This window comes from Bufo gargarizans, chromosome 1 (assembly GCF_014858855.1).
Source record: "Bufo gargarizans isolate SCDJY-AF-19 chromosome 1, ASM1485885v1, whole genome shotgun sequence".
NCBI lineage: Eukaryota > Metazoa > Chordata > Amphibia > Anura > Bufonidae > Bufo > Bufo gargarizans.
The window spans coordinates 392737341-392756521 of NC_058080.1; the positions used below are offsets into that span (position 1 = coordinate 392737341).

The 19181-nt window shown below is 40.7% G+C and overlaps 1 protein-coding gene across 1 annotated transcript in view; it reads right to left on the bottom strand.

Moving 5' to 3' along the window:
* Positions 1-17907, bottom strand: part of LOC122931690 (complexin-1) — a 271534-nt gene extending 253627 nt beyond the window's left edge. Inside the window, exons 1-2 of the mRNA XM_044285760.1 lie at positions 17861-17907; positions 16322-16433 (exon numbers count right to left, since the gene is read on the bottom strand). Of these exons, the coding sequence (XP_044141695.1) occupies positions 16322-16352 (31 nt within the window). The 5' untranslated portion in view covers positions 16353-16433; positions 17861-17907. The remainder of the gene's footprint in view (positions 1-16321; positions 16434-17860) is intronic.
* Between the last annotated feature and the right edge of the window lie 1274 nt (positions 17908-19181).

Below are 19181 nucleotides of genomic sequence, written 5' to 3' on the forward strand. Positions count from 1 at the left end.
TTTTTTGCAGATCCGTTTTGGGCGGACCGCAAAATACATACGGTCGTGTGCATGAGACCTAAAGAAATAAGTGTAGTATTATTTGCCCATGACATGCTACAAAAGCTTCTATTCTTGAAAGTTCATGGAAGCTGTAGATGTATAAATGTCATTACTTGTTATCTGAGTAAATTGTTTTGTACATTGCGTGTTATTTCCACTGGTTAAGAAACATCTGTCACTAACGAATGGACATTGAAAATGTTGCCTGTACTAAAAGGGGAATACATTTGAAAAATGTCTTACACTTATTGGGATTAGAGAGTTTAAGGCTGGTCATACACATTAGATAGCACTTGGTTGATGGTTGAACACCAGTTAAACAATCATCTGGTGGACATTCATTTTCCAGCCATACACATTTTAGTCCATATTGGCCATACAGTTGTTCAAAGAAAGATCTTTCATTCACAAACGATCTTTCTTTCAACAAAAGATCCTTCGATGGATTAAATGCGGTGGACTTATTTTCAGACGATAATGATTGTCATCTGTCGGCTACAACAATCGTTTGTTGCTGAATTTCAACTGATAAATGTTTGTTTTAGTTGAAATCGTCTGTTTTGATCAATTTTAGACTAATGTGTATTACCACCTTTAAAGGGGATGTCCCACAAGAAATAGTCTCAAACCAGCACCTAGATCTTAAAAACCTCTGTATACTTTTTTTCTTATTTCTTTGTCCTGCTCACTGAGATGGCAGCACATGCTCAATTTCATCCTTCAACTGCCTCCTGGAGAGATGCAGCAGACAGGACACTCGCCGTGAGCTACCAGCTTGACATAAATCTATCAGAGCAATGAGGAGATCTCTGGATCCATGTGAGGTACAGGGCCGGTTCTAGCTTTGTTAGGCTACTTTCACACCTGCGTTCGGTGCGGATCCGTTCAGAACGGATCCATTTGCGTTATTCTTTCAAAAAACTTACATTGAAAGTCAATGGGGGACGGATCCGTTTTCAATTGCACCATATTGTGTCAGTGAAAACGGATCCGTCCCCATTGACTTACATTGTTAGTCAGGACGGAACCATTTGGCTCCGTATCGTCAGGTGGACATCAAAACGCTACAAGCAGCGTTTTAGTGTCCGCCTCCAGAGCGGAATACAGGCGCAACGGAGCCAAATTGATGCATTCTGAATTGATTCTTATCCATTCAGAATGCATTGGGGCTGAACTGATCAGTTTTCGGCCGCTTGTGAGAGCCCTGAACGGATCTCACAAGCGGACCGAGAAACGCCAGTGTGAAAGTAGTCTTAGAAAGACATTGTAATTTACTATACAGTATGACGTCTGATATAAATTTTTTAGATTACTCATAGGTCTGTGTGCTATGTAAGTTGTCTGCCCTCATCACCTGCACCGCTTGGATATAAATAAATGGTAAAGTTATTTGAAGACGCTGGTGAGTGCCGTCTTTTATTCTGAATCTCCGTGAATGAATTGTATATTTATCTTTGTGAGGAGGCAGAGCACCATGCACGGCGACTATAAGCCTTATTGTAGACGATGCCGCTCCGTATAGTGACTACATGAGGTCATCACGAGTGACTGTCTCTTGTATCAGGACTTTCGTTTGAATCACATATATACCAGTATCTATCAAATGCTATCTTGGCAACATGTTCGCTTGAAAGGAAAATAAAAGACACAAGATCAAATTGTGTTGCGTGGTGAAATTTGTTTCTTAGGTATTGCTATGTTATATTAACAATTCCAAATATATCTGCAAAACAATACAAGTCGTTATCTCATGCTGACACATGGGTATAGAACATTGCACCCTATAGTCCAGCTTTGATTTTATATCTTTAATGCTGACATTAAGTGTAACATACTTTAAAGAGGTTGTCTGAGATTTTGAAATTGAAGGGTTATCGTGAAGATAGATCATTAATATCTGAACAGTGTGGGTCTGATGTCCTCCTAGCATCCCCACTGATCAGCTCTTCGGAGAGGCTGCAGCACTCTGGTGAGTACTGAGGCCTACATTGTATAGTGGCTGTGCTTGGTATTGTGGCTCAGACCAATTCCATTGAATGGGACTGAACTGCACCTAGGCCATGTGACCAATGTATATACGTGATGTTACTGGCCTAAGAAGAGGCCTCATCATTCACCGAAGCACTGCAGCCTCATACAGCTGATCAGCTGAGCCCGATACTTGTCCTGACATTGACAGCCGTCCACCATCGCCTTTGTTTGCCGCGGTGTTGTGGTTTTTGAATGAGAAATCTTGACTGAACAGACAGGAACCGTATTACCAATGAATCCAAGTTCTGTTTGGGATCCCACAATGGCCGGGTTCTAGTTTAGAGGTCAAATGTGGAGTGCTCCAATTCTGCTTTTTCTGTGGAGAGACATACTGCCCCAACTGCTAGTGTAATGATTTGGGGAGCGATCTCATGCAACAGTCAGTTGCCCCAACTGATATGCGGGACAGCTCTGCGATATGTGTTGGACATCCTGCGGCCACAATTGTTTCCTCTCATGGCACCACAGCAAGTGGGATAGAGATACAAGGTGGACTTTGAATGTCTACAAGGGGAAGTTATACTGAGACAAGGCAACCACTAGCCGTGTGCCGTTATTTTTTTCTGTTTAGAAAGTTAACGCCATTGGGCCTGAAGCCTATGAGGAAGTAGGAAGGTGTAGGAGATTGCAATGACGTCAACGTGACCTCTTGTGCTGAGTCTCTCAGGATGACGTGAAAATCACAGTGCAGGCGTTTGTGATGTCATTACGCGAGACCCTCCACAGGAGGGCACATTGATGCCATCGCAACCGCAACACGGGATCTCAGGTCACATTGCAGATGGCAGTGGAGAGCAGAACACAGTTGAGTATTTCATTTTTTTTTTATGTATTTATGCTGGCAATACTGAGCGTGGCGGGAGGCCATTATATATACTACAGAGGGGGACATTCTATATACTACAGAGGGGGACATTCTATATACTACAGAGGGGGACATTCTATATACTACAGAGGGGGGCATTCTATAAACTAAAGAGGGCGGCATTCTAAAAACTACAGAGGGTGGCATTCTATATACTACTGAAGGGATATATATATATATATATATATATATATATATATTATATGAATAAAGAGTGGGTCATTCTATAAACTAAAGAGGGGGGCATTCTATAAACTAAAGAGGGGGGCATTCTATATACTACAGAAGGGGGCATTCTATATACTACAGAAGGGATATATATATATATATATATATATATATAATTAGGAATGAAGAGTGGGTCATTCTATAAACTAAAGAGGGGGGCATTCTATATACTACAGAGGGTGGCATTCTATATACTACTTTTTTATGGGACCTGGGTCTTTTTGGTTTCTATATATATTTGCTATTGATAAATAAGCATGTTAAATATAAACCCCTGAAATCTCAAAGAAGCCAATTCAGTGTCTCCCCCTGCATTATCCAGATGATTGAGTGTGTACCAGTGGGCACTCTTTGATAATACATTTGATGATTTGTAATAGGCTTAACTGATATCTACTACATTTTAAGGACATTTTTCCAATTTCTGGAGAAAAAAAATCTTTTGTATTTTGGAAGCTGTAGCACTAAAACCCTGCAAGTACTATTTGATTACCTGTAATACAGGAGTATAAGTGAGCGGAGGTTGGAAAGTCTATACAATATGGCTCTTAATTCATTCTTCACTATGCTAAAAGCAGCGCTGGCCTTACAGGCATAAACACTATCAGTGTCTCTAATGCCTGATCAGATGCTGTATGGTTTGCTTTTCCTGATGACTGACATGCTACTGTCGAAGTTTACTGGAGAAACAACTGCAGCTTCTTTAATGAAGAAGCACAATTTGCTGTGATTTACTTTACCCATGCAAGTCATTTGGGATGTGTCAATTTGTTTGTCTGCTTTTTTATGGTTTTGATTCTGGATAGAAGAAGAGCCTCACAGAATCAGAGATACACATGCCTGAAGCATCAAAGTTGTGATTTGTCACTTAGGGACTATATTTTTTCTGTGGACAGTAGAGGCTTTTTTTTTTTATATGTAGCAATTCTACAATTTAAAAGTATGCAGAACTAAATGAGAAATTGTGAATATCTTTCTTCAGCATCCTAAAATGTTGTGACTCCGTCATGTTTGTAGTGACCAAACGACAAACTCAAATTAGGAACACATTAATGTAAGTTCAAATATTTTATGAGTGAGGGTTCACTTGAGATAACTAGCTTCGGCTAGTTCAAAGCAGAAAACCCAAATGCCTGGTCCCCTCCTATAGACGATACCTATCCCTCCGGATCCCCGTACAGCCTCCGCTGCATCTCCCTGTCACGCGGATCAAAACATCTGGCAACGGGGGGAGCAGCCAATAGCAGGCTGCGATGGTGACCAGCCATCCTAGCGTGACCCACGATGCTAGGGAGGCTGGTCACAGTTGCGGCTTGTTATTGGCTGCTCCACCAGTCGCCAGATGTTTTGTTCCGTGTGACGGGGAGATGTAACGGTGGCCGTGTGGTGATCTAGAGGGATGTGGGTTCTGGGGACCGGGTATCATCTATAGGAGGGCCCCAGGCATTATTGGATAACCCCTTTAATAGTGGAGTATTATTATAATAAAAATGCTAATTTCAGAATTCAGAATTCATATATGGAACCTCTGGAAACTCAACGACCTCATGTACGAGTGGTGTGACTTACCAGTCATGGAGCCATCTTTTATTAGTTATTTTTTTAATGTAAATGTATTTTAGCCTAAAAACATTGTAAACTTTTTTTAATGAAAGATATGTTTTACATCAGCCACAGAAAATGATAAATATGCATGCTATTCTATGATAAATCTCACTGTTCATCTGATGGTTTGTTTTCTAGCCCCTATTTCTTTTCTCCTGAACAGTCTTCTAAGCTAATTTGCAATCACATATAAGCTAAGAAGATTTTTCAGGAGGGGCCAGAAAGGTGAAGTCATGAGACTACAAGTCTACCTGATTTACCAAAGAACAGTTTTCAGGTGCTGCTACATGGTGTGAAACATAGAAATTGCAAATACCAAACATTTTTTGTTAAAAAAGAAGAAGAAGAAATTACTACCAAAATGTGTTAGCCTATCAATAATAAAAATGGATTAAAATGTTGCCATACTTTTTAAGTTGACTATACACATTAGCTTTTATTATTGGATCTTGCAGGGCTTCTGACAAGCCAGATGAGAAACGAGAGTCAGAAATGTTTATAACCTGTAAGATGTTATTTTTCCCCAAAGATATAGAGAGCAGAGATGTCAAGTAGCCATCTACAGTATCTCTGGCAGCAAAAGCCACATATCTTTGGAAGCCAGGTCTCCAGAATATAGGACCCCTGCCATCCAGCTCTATTATGTAGTAACAAAGAGATTGCCTTCTGCCTGATGAAGGGCGCCAACCTAAAATTGTGCTATATTATATACGAAAGCAGTGTAATTTGTGGATCTAAATTGTATCAATGAAAGTCACTTAAAGCAGACTGACACGGAAGTACTTTTCTACTCACAGTTGGGCATTAGAAAGAGATTTCTGGTCTCAGCTAAGCAATATCAACACTTAACATCACACCCTGCCACGTGATATGTGGATTCATGCAGGAGCTTAGTATGTGGTCATATTCAATTGAGATAAATATCAATTACAGTACCTGCCAGTCTCTCTTGTAGCAATAGCAAAACACTATTTAAACTGACTTCATATTACATGCACTGCGGTTGGTATATATGACATATTGAACAAGGCCTTTAGGTGAAGGAAGTCTGCACACTGAAACCTCTATGAAATGACTACCAAAAACTGGAGTAAAAAATAAAGTCTTAATATGCATAGGTTATAAAGGAACTGAACAACTGTATCTGAAAAATCTGCTGTCAAGGAGGGACGGTCTTCTCAAAGAGAAGATCTTTTTAAAAAGTTTCACTGTACTTTATTTTCAAAAATGATTTTGTTAACATCATAAGAGCCCATATATATATTATATATGAATTAATTAGAAGACAGGAGCATTTCTCACCACAATTTCATGCTTAAAGTGGTTATCGAACAAAAACATTTATCACCAATACATGGGTTAGGTGGGAAATGTATGATCACTGGGGGCTCCTTTGATGGAACCCACTTGGAACCCAGTGGTTTGACATGTGTCCTGCTACTCCTTTCAACTTTTAGGGGACTAACAGAGATAGTTCTGCTGTAATGTGCATGCATAACTGCTACTCCATTCAAACTGCTCATGCAACAAGCGGGAACAGGAGTCTTAAGATCCCCATCCTAATGATCAATGGGGCTACCTATCTTTTGGAAAGATGATAACGATTTTTGGCGAAACAACTTCTTTAAGATCTTCTCTGTGTTATCACGGATATAGGCAAGCATTTTTCAAGTCTGCTATGCCAGTTTTGTGTCGTAAAAAATTTGCAACATTTGGTGTATATTCTTGTGATACTTGGTAGGTCAGGATTTCAGATGAGAGCACCTTCATGTCTCATTTATTATTATGTGCAACATTTTAAAAGGTCGCATCAACCCACTGGTGTACTTTTACAGACATAGGTGTACACCACATTGCACTTGCACCAAATATATTATTACTGTGTGCCATTTCATAAATTTTGATCAACCTCACAAACCAAAGATAGAAAACTAACACCAAAACCACCACAAAAGAAAATTGCCCCTTAATGTCTATACTAAGCACACTCATTTCACTGAGACTGGCTCAAGAAGTGTGTATTGAAATTCTGCTAAAAACCTCCTTTTACTCGTGTTCTCTACATGATGCTCAAAGTAAAAGACAATTACCTCAACTAACAACTATTGACTAGTCTAGCTCTTATAATATTCACAATGTCAGTAAATCCATTATGCAGACAATATATTAAATAATTTCCAGTCTAAAAAAAAAAACTATTAACTTGTGTCTTTTCTTTCAACATTAGTAATGCAAAATACTAGAGACCACTAAAAATAAACTATTAACTTGTGTCCTTTCTTTCAACATTAGTAATGCAAAATACTAGAGACCACTTTGTATTCCTTCTCTCCACTGTTAATATGCATATCTAGGCAGCATTGTGAAAATCACAGGATATATATAGTAAACTCTGTCTTGCCAGAACCAGTTACTTAAAGTGGTTCTCTGGGATTTCGATATTGATGGCCTATCTTAGGGATGGACAAACTGCGTTTCTCCAGCTGTTGTAAAACTATAACTCCCAGTATTCCCAGTCTGCCTAGAGCTATCAGCCTACAGCAGGGCATGATCGGATTTGTAGTTTTACAACAGCTGGAGAGCTGCAGTTTGCCCATCCCTGGCCTATCCTAAGGGTAGGTCAACAAAATCAGATCTGCATGGGTCCAACTCCCAGCACCCCTGCTGATCAGCTACATGAAGAGGCTGTGGAGCTCCATGATCACTTAGGCCTCTTCTAGGCCATGTAATATCATGTTAATCAGTCACATGACCTAGCTCAGCTCAGCCCCATTCATTTGTGAGTGGGGGTGAGCTGCAATACCAAGCACAGCCATTATCCAACGGATGACACTGTGCTTGGTAAGCTGCGAGAAGGCTGTGGCACCCACCAGAGCTTCAGTTATAAACAACAGGCATCTAATACTTGATGTTACTGGTGTGACGTCCTTTATGAACAATGAAAATGTGTCCAATTGCAGCAATAAGAGAAGGTAGACATGCTGCTGATTCACCAGTTCTTTAAAGCACCACTTCTGTACTATAGTCTCAAGACGCATCAATGTGAAAAGAAATAGGGTACTGCCACACGGTCATGTTGTCTGATGCAGTTTTGGCAGCCAAAACAAGGGTGAATTCAAAAAAGAGAACTTGTATCTGTCCTTTATACTTTCTTCTCTTTTATGATCCACTCTTGATTTTGGCTTCCAAAAGTGCACCAGGAAACATTCAAACAGACCCTGAAGATTCTGCTACAGCAAGTACTACTGTTCTAAGATAATAAATTGCTCCAGAAAAGGCAAGGGCCAAATGATTCAGACTCCAAAAGCTCAGATAATTACTCATAGTATTATTTCTATGGATACTTCACACTCTCTTTCTCTTTACAGTTAGGGACACAGATGACCCTCATTTGGGCTACATTCCTTTGGCAAATCTAGTTTTGGACCATTATTAGAGTTGAGGAGATAGAAACTTGTAAATGGCCTGACCATTATTCTCTTATGGTATTGCTGCATTATTCCCTTTGCAATTGTTTTTGTCCTAGTTGGTGTCCCCCCCCCCCCCCCCATTCTGCCATTGTATTTTGCCCCTTCTGCACCTGTTTTGCCTCTTTTAATGCTGATATTATGTGGACACTGTACAATATGGCACCACCATACCCTGCCAGTATCATTGGTTGTCTGGTAACAGAGTCTCCTGTATGCCAGGTTGAAGGAGTAGCTTGATGCTGACATGGGGCAGTGTTACTGCTAAATGCTGCATCGTGGTATCACTGCAGAGGGGGGGGGGGGCAATAGGATGGTCTAAAAGTCAGAGGAATATGGCTGGAAAGTATAACTATTCAGAGTCAGACAGATCAGTGGACAGGGAGGCTGGCTGCCCTGAATACAACTACAAGATCTACAGTATCCTCTTGACAATAGTGTGAGTAGAGAAAGTAAGAAGTAAAGGGAAAATTCCATGAGTATGAGGAATAAAGCATGCAGACATTACCATTGTGTTCTGCAAATATTCAAGTTACTGTTAAATTTGAATTAAGATTAAAGCCTAACAGTCCACTAAGGGAGATTATACCCTGTTATATAGGTTTTGGACTAGAACTGTATCTGTCACATTTTGTGTCATAGTAGAGGGAAACCTCTCAGAGACCCATAGTGACATTGTAAGACTGGCTGTATGCTAACATTAATTTGGTGTGGCCTGACTTGCTGGAAACATATAGGGGCACATTTATTAAGACATAGCTATTGGAGGATACGCCGAAGTTATGAAGAGGCACAGGCCTCTCTGTAACTTTGGCGCATCCAGCGTCAGTTCTAAATGTAAGACAGCTTCCAAGCTGTCTTACAGATAGACCCATCCCCTTGCCCGCCCACGCCATGCCCACAATTTTATTAGGTGTATTTCAGTATAATAAATGACCCCCATAGGGTTTTAAGGGGTTGCAGCAGTGACATGCAAGTATATTGCATGTAATCACTGCAGACAATCACTGCATGTGACCACTGCAGCCAGTCACTACATGTGACCCCTGCAGCCAATCACTGCATGTGACCACTGAAGCCAATCACTATATTCCTCAGCAGAATATAGAACATGTAAAGCTGTATACCTGTGCATCACTGATGCTATCTTGTATACCTTGTATACAGAAGAATGTTAGTATAGGATGCTTTTTATTTTTGCTTTTTATTTTAAGGCATTTAATGGCATTGAGTGATATAAGGATAACTCAGACAACCCCTTTTAGGATCTCTTTAAAAGGTCATGTTACTTGCTAATAAAGTCATTGCTCAACTGTTATATCCGTGTTGTTCTGGGAAACCCCTCTCTTACTCACTGCGAATGCTCTAAATTCCATGGACTCACATGGCTGATAAAGATGGTGATGAAAGGTTATCTGGGTTCAACCTTCAACCAAATTCTAATGAAGTAACCTAACAAAGTCAGACATTGAATTGAGTACAGTGCGTTACAAAAACACTTTTCTATTTCTGACTAATCTCAGGGTAATTTATCATGTTTCTGTCTTTCCAGAGTAGAAGAAGATATTAGTATATCATGGTCTATGGTGCTAAATGATATATGAAGCTTAGGTTGCTGCCAGATGTAAAAATCACAGAACAGAGTGGCCTAACTGGGAGGAAATGCTCAAACCCCAAATACTGTAGGACCTTGGCACCTATAGGACAGTGTTCATACACTATAGGTAGGTTAGCGGTAGGTCCCGTACTACACAGAGATACCTTAGCGGGGTGCATGGGCTCCGATATGTTCCTGACATCAGTGTGAGGGTTTAGCCTTGTATTGTCAGTTGCATACTATTGTGGTGCACCATTTGCAGTGATCTATTTACTCTTATATTTCCATCCACACATTATTTCAACTTGTGTAGGATGTTTTTGTGGTACATGTGGTCCGCTGCCGGCATCCTCCATTGCACGCATTTTTGCTGTGAATTGCCGTTAGCAACGGATCAAATGTGGAGGATCTGCTCCCCCGGTTATAAATACGCCACAATATTGGAGTTTGAGCATTTCCTCCAACTTTATTCTGTGATTTTTCTTTATATTTATTGAATGTGCGGACGTTTATTGTTGGTAACATTCTAGTGCACCTGGTAGCCTGTTTCATATGGCCTGCCATAGGTGGGGCTCACAGCCTCCTCCCTCCTCCCATTGTATTAGTGATCTTACTTTGGAGGTATGTGGAAGTTTGGCTGTGAGTCGGACCTTGGCACCTATCGGACAGTGTTCACACACTATAGGTAGGTTAGCAGTAGGTCCCACGCTACACTGAGAGACCTTGGCGGGGTGCATGTGCTCCGATAGGTTCCTGACAGGTATATATTGGCTAAAATATCATTTTTTAACATCAGTGTGAGGGTTTAGCCTTGTATTGTCAGTTAAGCATGTTATCAAGGATGGACTTGAAACATAAAGTGGCCCTAGAAAAAATACTTATAGTGGCCCTGTTTTGTAGTTGCGTCCAAATTGATGGAAGGTAGGACCAGCAATACCATATTGTGGAAGATTATGCCACCCCAACAGACCCAAATAAGACAGTCCATCACAAAATACATCCCCAAAAACTTCCACTGGTCAGCAGGCGGCCCTCTGGGCATTGGCCCACTGGGAAATTTCCCTGTAAGGTCTAAAGCCAAAAAGCCCCTGCATGTTATAAAATGTAACCTCTAACATTCACAGCTCATCACCCTACTGCAACATGTGTAAACCTAACCTTATTGCAGATAAACATCATTTGAAGTGGACTGTTTGCTGTAGGTTAATAATCCTTCAGGAAATATTGTGTTCTAGCCAGGTTACATTATTTGATGTGGTCTCATAAGCAATGAAGCTGTATAATCTGTGGCCTTGTTACACATGTCAATAAGAAGCCAAACAAAATCAGACGGCTAAGAATACCTCTGGGTGCTTTTCTTTAATATTGCATTCTACTTCGTTTTGGTTAAAATAACTTGTTTTATTGGTTTTTATAAAAAAAATTCAACAGCTTTTCCTTATCTGCACTAACAGCTCATAAACACTCATTATAGCTAAGTGTGCATCAGTTTGATAAGAACTTAGCTTAAAGAGGACCCTTCACCGGTCCTGACATTATAATATAACTAACTGACTGTGTAGGGCATACTGAAGATATGTTATAGCACTTACTATATTTACGCTCCGTTTGCCCACTGTGCCCCCTGTTCTGGTTTCCCGCCTAATATGTAAAGACCTCCCTGTTTCTTAGGAGGTGTCTCTTACGTCACAGGGAGAAGGAGACGCCCCTTGAGAAACAGGGCCGTCTCCTACTCCCTGTTCCGATTAAATTAATTTACATGACAGGCAGGAAATGGTGGGCACAACGGGCGAATGGAGCGGCCTTTAGGAAACATAGTAAGAGCTATAATATACCTTCTGTATGCCCTACACAGCCAGCTAGTGATATGATAATGTCAGGTTCGGTGAAAAGTCCTCTTTAAATGAGCTGGCAGGAGCTCAGTGCAGATTCCTAAGGCCCCTTGCAGACTAGCGTTCCTCCCGCAGCGAGTCCACAAGGCAGCTCCCGGCCTGACCTCCCAGCGCTGCCGGGGGTCGCATAGCATTATATTGATTTATGATGCTATGTAACACTTACAGTTCTGGAATGTATTGGATAACACTGGCATAATGCTGCCAGTGTTATCCAATACATTCCAGAACCGTAAGGGTTACATATTATCATAAATCAATATAATGCTATGTGAATCCAGTCAGTGCTGGGAGGTCAGGCCGGGAGCTGCGATGCGGACTCGCTGCGGGAGGAACGCTTGTCTGCAAGGGGCCTAAGTGATTGACTGAAAATGGGAAAGCAGTCATTTACAGATACACTACAAAGTGAAAGCTGTAGAGGAAAACATTTTGAAAATGTAAGTCTGCTGCTGGTTCAACTTTTATCATAACTCTAAGCTGATTACTGTATATCAAAACTCAATATTAATATTTTCAGCTTTTTATTGTATTCACTGTAACAAATAAGGCCCCATCTTGTACCCCAGACTACCCAGCAAAATGTTGATGAGCCATGTCTGTGCTTCTGTGGCTAAGTTACAGAGTCAATATTGAAGTTGTACTGCTGCCAGATTCAATTACATATCTTGCCTGTACTCTGTTTTTTTCTGCTTTTACACATATCCAATGGCCTACACTTACTATTGTGCTTGTATCTGAATCCAAGCTTATTTTATGGCAAAATCTGGTGCATTTTTTATGCAGCCGGTTTTAGATGTGTGTTGAATGTCAAAAAAGAAGTTTCCAATGCACCTCTCTGGCTTAGTGGATAGAAGACATGTCTTAAATGGAATCTGTCAGCTCCGAAACACACCCAAACACGAGTAAGTGGGGTATAGTATAAGTGGTGCTTGCATTCTGATGCTGTGCTTCCACAAACCAGAAGTAAATGCATTGAGAGGACTCCTCCTCGAGTCCTCTCCATTATGTGTGTAAGCTAAGGAGTCCTCTCAATGCATTTTACTGCAGGTTTGTTGGAGCTCAGCATCAGAATGGAAGTGAGTATGGAGATTAAAATTACATAGTTGGACTCAGCAACACTTACACTACAGACTGCTTACTCTCGTTTGGGGGGTTTTCCGAGCTGACAGATTTCCTTTGAAATGGGACAACCTGCACCAAAATTTTGCCACAAAATTCTGTCACAAAGGAATCCAACCAATAGGTGGTATAAAGCACCAAAAGTCACTGTGATAAATTTGGCGCATCTTTAGACTGCCTGTTCTCTACATTTGATAGAGAACTAATAGATCTGCCTCATTGTTATAGATTAAACTCAAAAACAACATCCTTATTGGTTTGACCAGTTGCAGTTAGGTGTGTGTAGATATTAATGGGAACGTTGATTTTAAGCGGGGAGGTTAATTAATGTTGTTTTCTACTACATATTCGGCCTCTTCTAATTAGGCTTCTGGCACAATTGTATACTACTTGTAATTTGAAACTATTTCAACTAGTGTAGCATATACTATGCGGATCATACTATGCTAAATACGCCGCAATCTGTGATTTCCCCTACTCACGCCAGGTCTAGAAAAGCAGGTGTGGTGTGGGTGGGGAAGGGGATGGGCCCGTCTAATTTACTACGCCTGGTTTAGGCATAGAATATTGTCTAAATGTAAGACAGCTAGGCGGTGGTTATAAAGAGGCCGGCGCCTCTACATAACTCCAGCGGATCCAATGTAAATTAATGGAGGATACTAACTCCTACAGTTCACTAGAAGGGGAACCACCAATAGCAATAACCATAGTTATTTTATTCAGTTAATTAGCGATTTCACTAATATTATTAATTATCTATGGAAAAATGCAATTTTCAAGCTCTTTTCTGTTGAATTTAAAATTAATTTTCTAGGACTTAAATATTGATGATCTGTCTTCTGATGGGTCATCAATATTACATTGCTGAGGGATTGACTTCCAGCACCCCTCAACTGAACAGTTGTTGCAAGGTGTCATGGCACTCAAAATAGGCGTCCATTCACACGTCCGTAAGTGTTTTGCGGATCCACGGATCCGCAAAACACGGACACCGGCAATGTGCGCTCCACATTTTGCAGACTGCACATAGCCGGCACTTAATAGAAAATGCCTAATCTTGTCCACGGACAAGAACAGGACATGTTCTATTTTTTTCGGGAACAGAATTGCGGACCAGGAAGTGCGTATCTGAAATTTCGGATCCGGGCAGCACATCGTGAATGGGTCCGCAATTCTGTTCCGCAAAATGCAGAAACAGAATTGCGGACGTGTGAATGGACCCTAATTCTAAGGCCTCTATCGCTCACATGGCCTTTGCGCAACCCAGTCAACCTACTCAAATAACTGAGATGAAGTTGCAATACCAAGCACAGCCACTATGCAATGTATGGCACTGTACTTGGTATACTACGAAGAGGCTGCATCACTGGCCTGAGGACCATGGGTCCTTCAAACAGCTTGTCAGTAGGAGTGCCAGGGGTCTTCACGAATCAGCTACTGATGACCCATCCTGAGGATAGGTCATCAGTTTTTAAAGGGGTTTTACAGTTGCATAATATTGATGACCTATCATCAGAATAGGTCATCAATATCAAAATGGTGAGGGTCCGACACCTGGCATCCATGCCAATCAGCTGTTTGAAGGGTTTGTGGTGCTCGTGCTCTTAACAGTTTACCTGCATGCCGTCTCCTTTGTAGTGGCGTAGTGCTGGTGCAGTGCAATTACAACTGCTCGTCCCATTCACTTTAATGGGGAAGAGCAATTACACTGCATCACTACACATTGCTGATCGCTGGGGGTGCTGGGTGTCGGACCCCTGCCAATCTGTTAATGATGACCTTTCTTTTTTTTTCTAATCTTTTGGAATCCCTAATGTAACTCAGCAGGGATGAGTATCTTGCACAATCACTTGTGCCTAGCATATACATTACTTGTACTGCGGTAATCTCAACCTATGGTTTAACTCTGGGGAACACCCTATCATTGATATCATTATTAAAAGCTATATCACTCATTTGTATGTATCTATAGATGGAGAATATAAAATTATATCACCTGTTTGGCCTGCAGTTCCTTGTGGATAGGTGTTATTACCATTATATGAATAAAGCATAGCCATTATTACATTCTTTACATTCAAATATGAACTTCTACTGTATATAAATCTTTTCAAAACTGACAACTATTGAGGCAAGCAAGCATTCCCTAAATACACCTGCTAAGAACATTAACTTAGAATGGCATCATTTTCACCCCATGGGTTTAAACTTACATAAAACCTTGTACATAGCAGCACAGTGTATTTTCCTAGTTTTAACCTTCAACTACCCTCTTGGCATAAATCAATGGAAATAAAAAAATAAAAAATCATTTTAACTACAGTTCACTGAGTTTTAATTATTTTCTTTATCGATAGAGCTGTTTTCTAAGTGAAGGGTTTGACAAATGGTTTTATCTGAACCCTGCTTAATGGATTCAGTCCCATTTCAGGTCTTACTAGAGTGTTTTTCTACAGTCAGCAGATCCCAATCAATCCATTAATTCTACTTGTTAAATAAAAGATTTGCGCCAAACATGATTTAATGCAAGCAAAAAATACTGCAGTGCACAATTTAATACGGCACCCAGAACAGAAGAGCAAACAGCCATATCTATGGCTCTGCTGAAAAGAGCTGCAGTGTGTGATTGTCCAGGAAAGTGCTGGTGATCTTGGCAGAAATGAAGGTACTAATTACCACAGTGGTAGAACATTTTAAAGCAAATACATCATTTTCGAAATGATCAACTATCTGTTTAACACAGAGATGGACTTATATTCTGCTTTCCATTAAAACTAAAATATCTGTAATTAAGACTCGGTTACGTCATTATTAAATTAAAATGCATCTTACTAAGGCTCAATTAAACATTTGACAGTCACTTCGAGGGGAGTGACGCATTCTGCACATTCAATTGCGCCGATGGACGCTATACTACCATTTGCTAAGATTAATAAGCAAATGAAATGGTTAGCTGGATGAAGCAGCAAAGAAAATGACATTTAAATGTACGTGAAAGATGTACATTCCAGTGCGCTTGATAAAATGATTTATATCGTGCTCAGACATCATCAGCAAGGAAAGTAGTGTACATTCTCAACTTGCCCAGGACATTGCATTAGTTCATCCATTATTTACACGCCATTTTATATGTAAGCAATCTCGACTATATTAGATAATAAAAAAAAAGCGAAATAAAATGTGGCATCCTCTTTGATGTATATTCGAAAGCATTTCCGAGGTGCTAAGTAGATGCAATGCAATGTGTGAATGAAAGCAGAATTATCTTGTGACTTCATTACTGGCAAAATATTCTAAAAATAGTCCCAACTTACTCAAATGTTTTGCCCCTGGCTATTCAGATGGCGACTCTGTAGTATTTTACCTTATGGTGCAGAGATATAGGGGAAAGGGGAGGAGCGTTGGGAATTGACGCATTGTACTTAAGTTTCTGACATACTGTCCTGGGTTTTGATTAGGGAATGTCTACACTTACCTCCCAAAGCTTGCTTCATAACAAAATCCATACTGATGGCTTTTGATTCCTTCCACTCAGTGTATATTATATATTACATGCAAGAAAAGCAGGTCAATTCCTGTGTTCTAGTCTGAAATACATGGAAAAAAAAGATATACTTATATAGCTTTACATTGAACATCAACCCTACGACATTGAACAGTATAAAAACTGAAAATAACAACCAGTCTCCATAGTGACCCTATACATACTTCCAATGTAACAAAGAATCAAATGAGGTCAAGGAGAAGCATACATGGAAAATAGTTTCCTATAGCTCTCGAGTAACATCAAGATGAAAAGTATTAATTAATGTCTACCCATGAAGGATTATTATCATTCAGGAGGAATGCATAATTACAATTTCTCTTAATAGGGCTCTATTGCCTTGCAGACATTTAGCCTTGAAGGTGTGTCCTATGTGTGACTTCCACCAGCAGCTGGATGGGCTTGTCTACAATGTCTGGTGGGTAGTGTCTAAAGGGACATTTGAAGGTGAGGTGACCTGGTCCCACTTCATAAGTTACTGCAACCTTTGCATACTAGCTATACAATGTTAGAAATACACACAAGGCAAAGATAAACCAACTAGGACACATTTAAGGTTAATGAGGTCAAGTGCAAGTCACCTTGCTAAAGCATGCTTCGACTTCTAAATACCACAATGTGGCTTGTGTTCCCTGCTGTCTCCACATTTCACACTAGGCATGGAGAAACAAAATGTGACATCAAGTAGGACGCCTCACACTTTTCACTCTTCTGTTTTGACAGCCTATCTACCAAAATAATAAGTAACAAAACACAAAATCACTCTTCGCAGTAGAATGCGTTCCACCTCACTGCACAACCTAGTGGGTTGCAACATATGATATCCCGGAGAAGTCCTACTCCTGCACTGCAGGTGATAAGAACTGTCATTCTCTCAATACACCACAGCTTGATGCCTCCCTCTACTGGTACTTCAAAGACTGGCACATTATGACTCATTGAATATCCTAAAAAGCAGCACTGATATTTAACATTGGAACCCATTTGCATGTAGAGTTGGAAATGGACCAAAAAAATAAAAAAAAAGTTAAACCTACCTAACTGCCTGCATGTCACGGTGATATCATATTAAAGAATATTCTTGAAAAAACTTCTCTGCATTGTATCATTCAGCTATCTAATACTACAACAGTAGATGCAGCATGCCCAGGATAGCTCTGCTGGTCGATAAATCTCAGCACAGTTCTCCAAGGAAGCGCAGGCGGCAACATACTGTATTAGAAGCAATGTGTCGGCAGAAAAGGACATAAGAAGCACAGCAGAAACAGTGACATAAGAGGACACAAGCCATGCAAAGGCTATGCCTGGAATTCCACGATTAGCTCGCCTAAGAAGAATTACCCTGTTATCAGCATGGATGCTCTGGACCTAGTTTCAGCACCAGGCAGGATGGGACAGCTCCCTACCCAGATGACTGCACAGGCAATGCAAGCTAAGGAGTCAAGGCAAATGAAAATAACCAGCCAGTACCTTGTCTTCTTGAGCAGAAAGGAGATCCTGCAGTTTGCCTGTCCTTTCAGTAACAACTCTGCACCATGGAAGGAAAAGCTCGCCCCCCTCCCCCTAGAGTATCATTTTTTTTTCTGTAGCACAGTCTCCTCCTCCCCTAGTCCATGTGTGCTCTCAACAGGAACTGCAGCCGCTGCTGAAGGGCATTTAGGGAAGAGACAGCTTCATGAAGTTACTGTATTCCCTGCTTAATAATGACCAGATCTCACAAGGGCACATGGAGGGGATGCAAAAGGGGGCCTACAGCAGAGAGAAGCAATGCTGGCACAGCCACAGAGAGAGGTGAAGCAGGAGAATGATCAATAACCTCCCTCTTCTTTCCTTCCATACATTCTCTTTTTTCTAATCACAGCATTTCCGGAGCATCCCACTTGCATTTATTCGATCCCTCCTTCTAAGCATGTCACCCTCTAGACTATCCAGTTTTTTCTCTTTGTAGTTCATTATAGGATGACATAATGGAGTAGGGATAAAAAGACCATCATAGCGGGTCGACCACCTTTTCGCTGCTTCGCTCCTGTTTCATTATTTATTGCTATGCACATCCTGCAGGCTGCTCAATGTACAGTAGATTTATGCAATGCACTTTGTCAGCTTTTATTAATGGGTGAAGAACAGAGAAAACTGTTAATGCTTTCAGAATATTTATTGACTGAGCGCGGAGATGTTTGCCCCTACAACGGCAGAAATACCACCTGCTATGGAAAAATCTCCTTGATAAAATGACATGTCTGACAACGTAATTCCAATGCATCTGCTATAGGTACATTATATCCACCGTGCAGAAGTGTGTCTCCATCTACCACATGTGCCTCTATATATATTTTCTTCTAAATTACCCAAGTTGTGACTGTCATAGGTTCAGTAGAATAACTTTTATATATATATATTTATATATACCGTATATAGATATACATAGTGGGGATTCGCTCTGGTAGACAGGACAAGCGGACGCAGTATAGAGGCAAAGACCAGTTTGTAACTCAAAAACTTCAGTGTTTTATTCACACTTATGGCAACAAAACAGTACGACAGTCCATTTGCAGTTTTGGTGTTCGTTCACACCTAGACAGTTCATACAGCAAAAACAGTCACCTGTTATCCTGGGTGTTAATCCACACCCGGTTGGCATAGCACAGGACAGAGCAGTCCTCCCGGATTCAGGCCTCCAGCATGGCATAAGGTTCAGATTCCACAGAGATTGCCAGAGCTTCAATGTCAGAGAGAGATCATCACCACCACCTTACAATGCTGACTGTTTTCTATAAGCCTCTCAAAACCC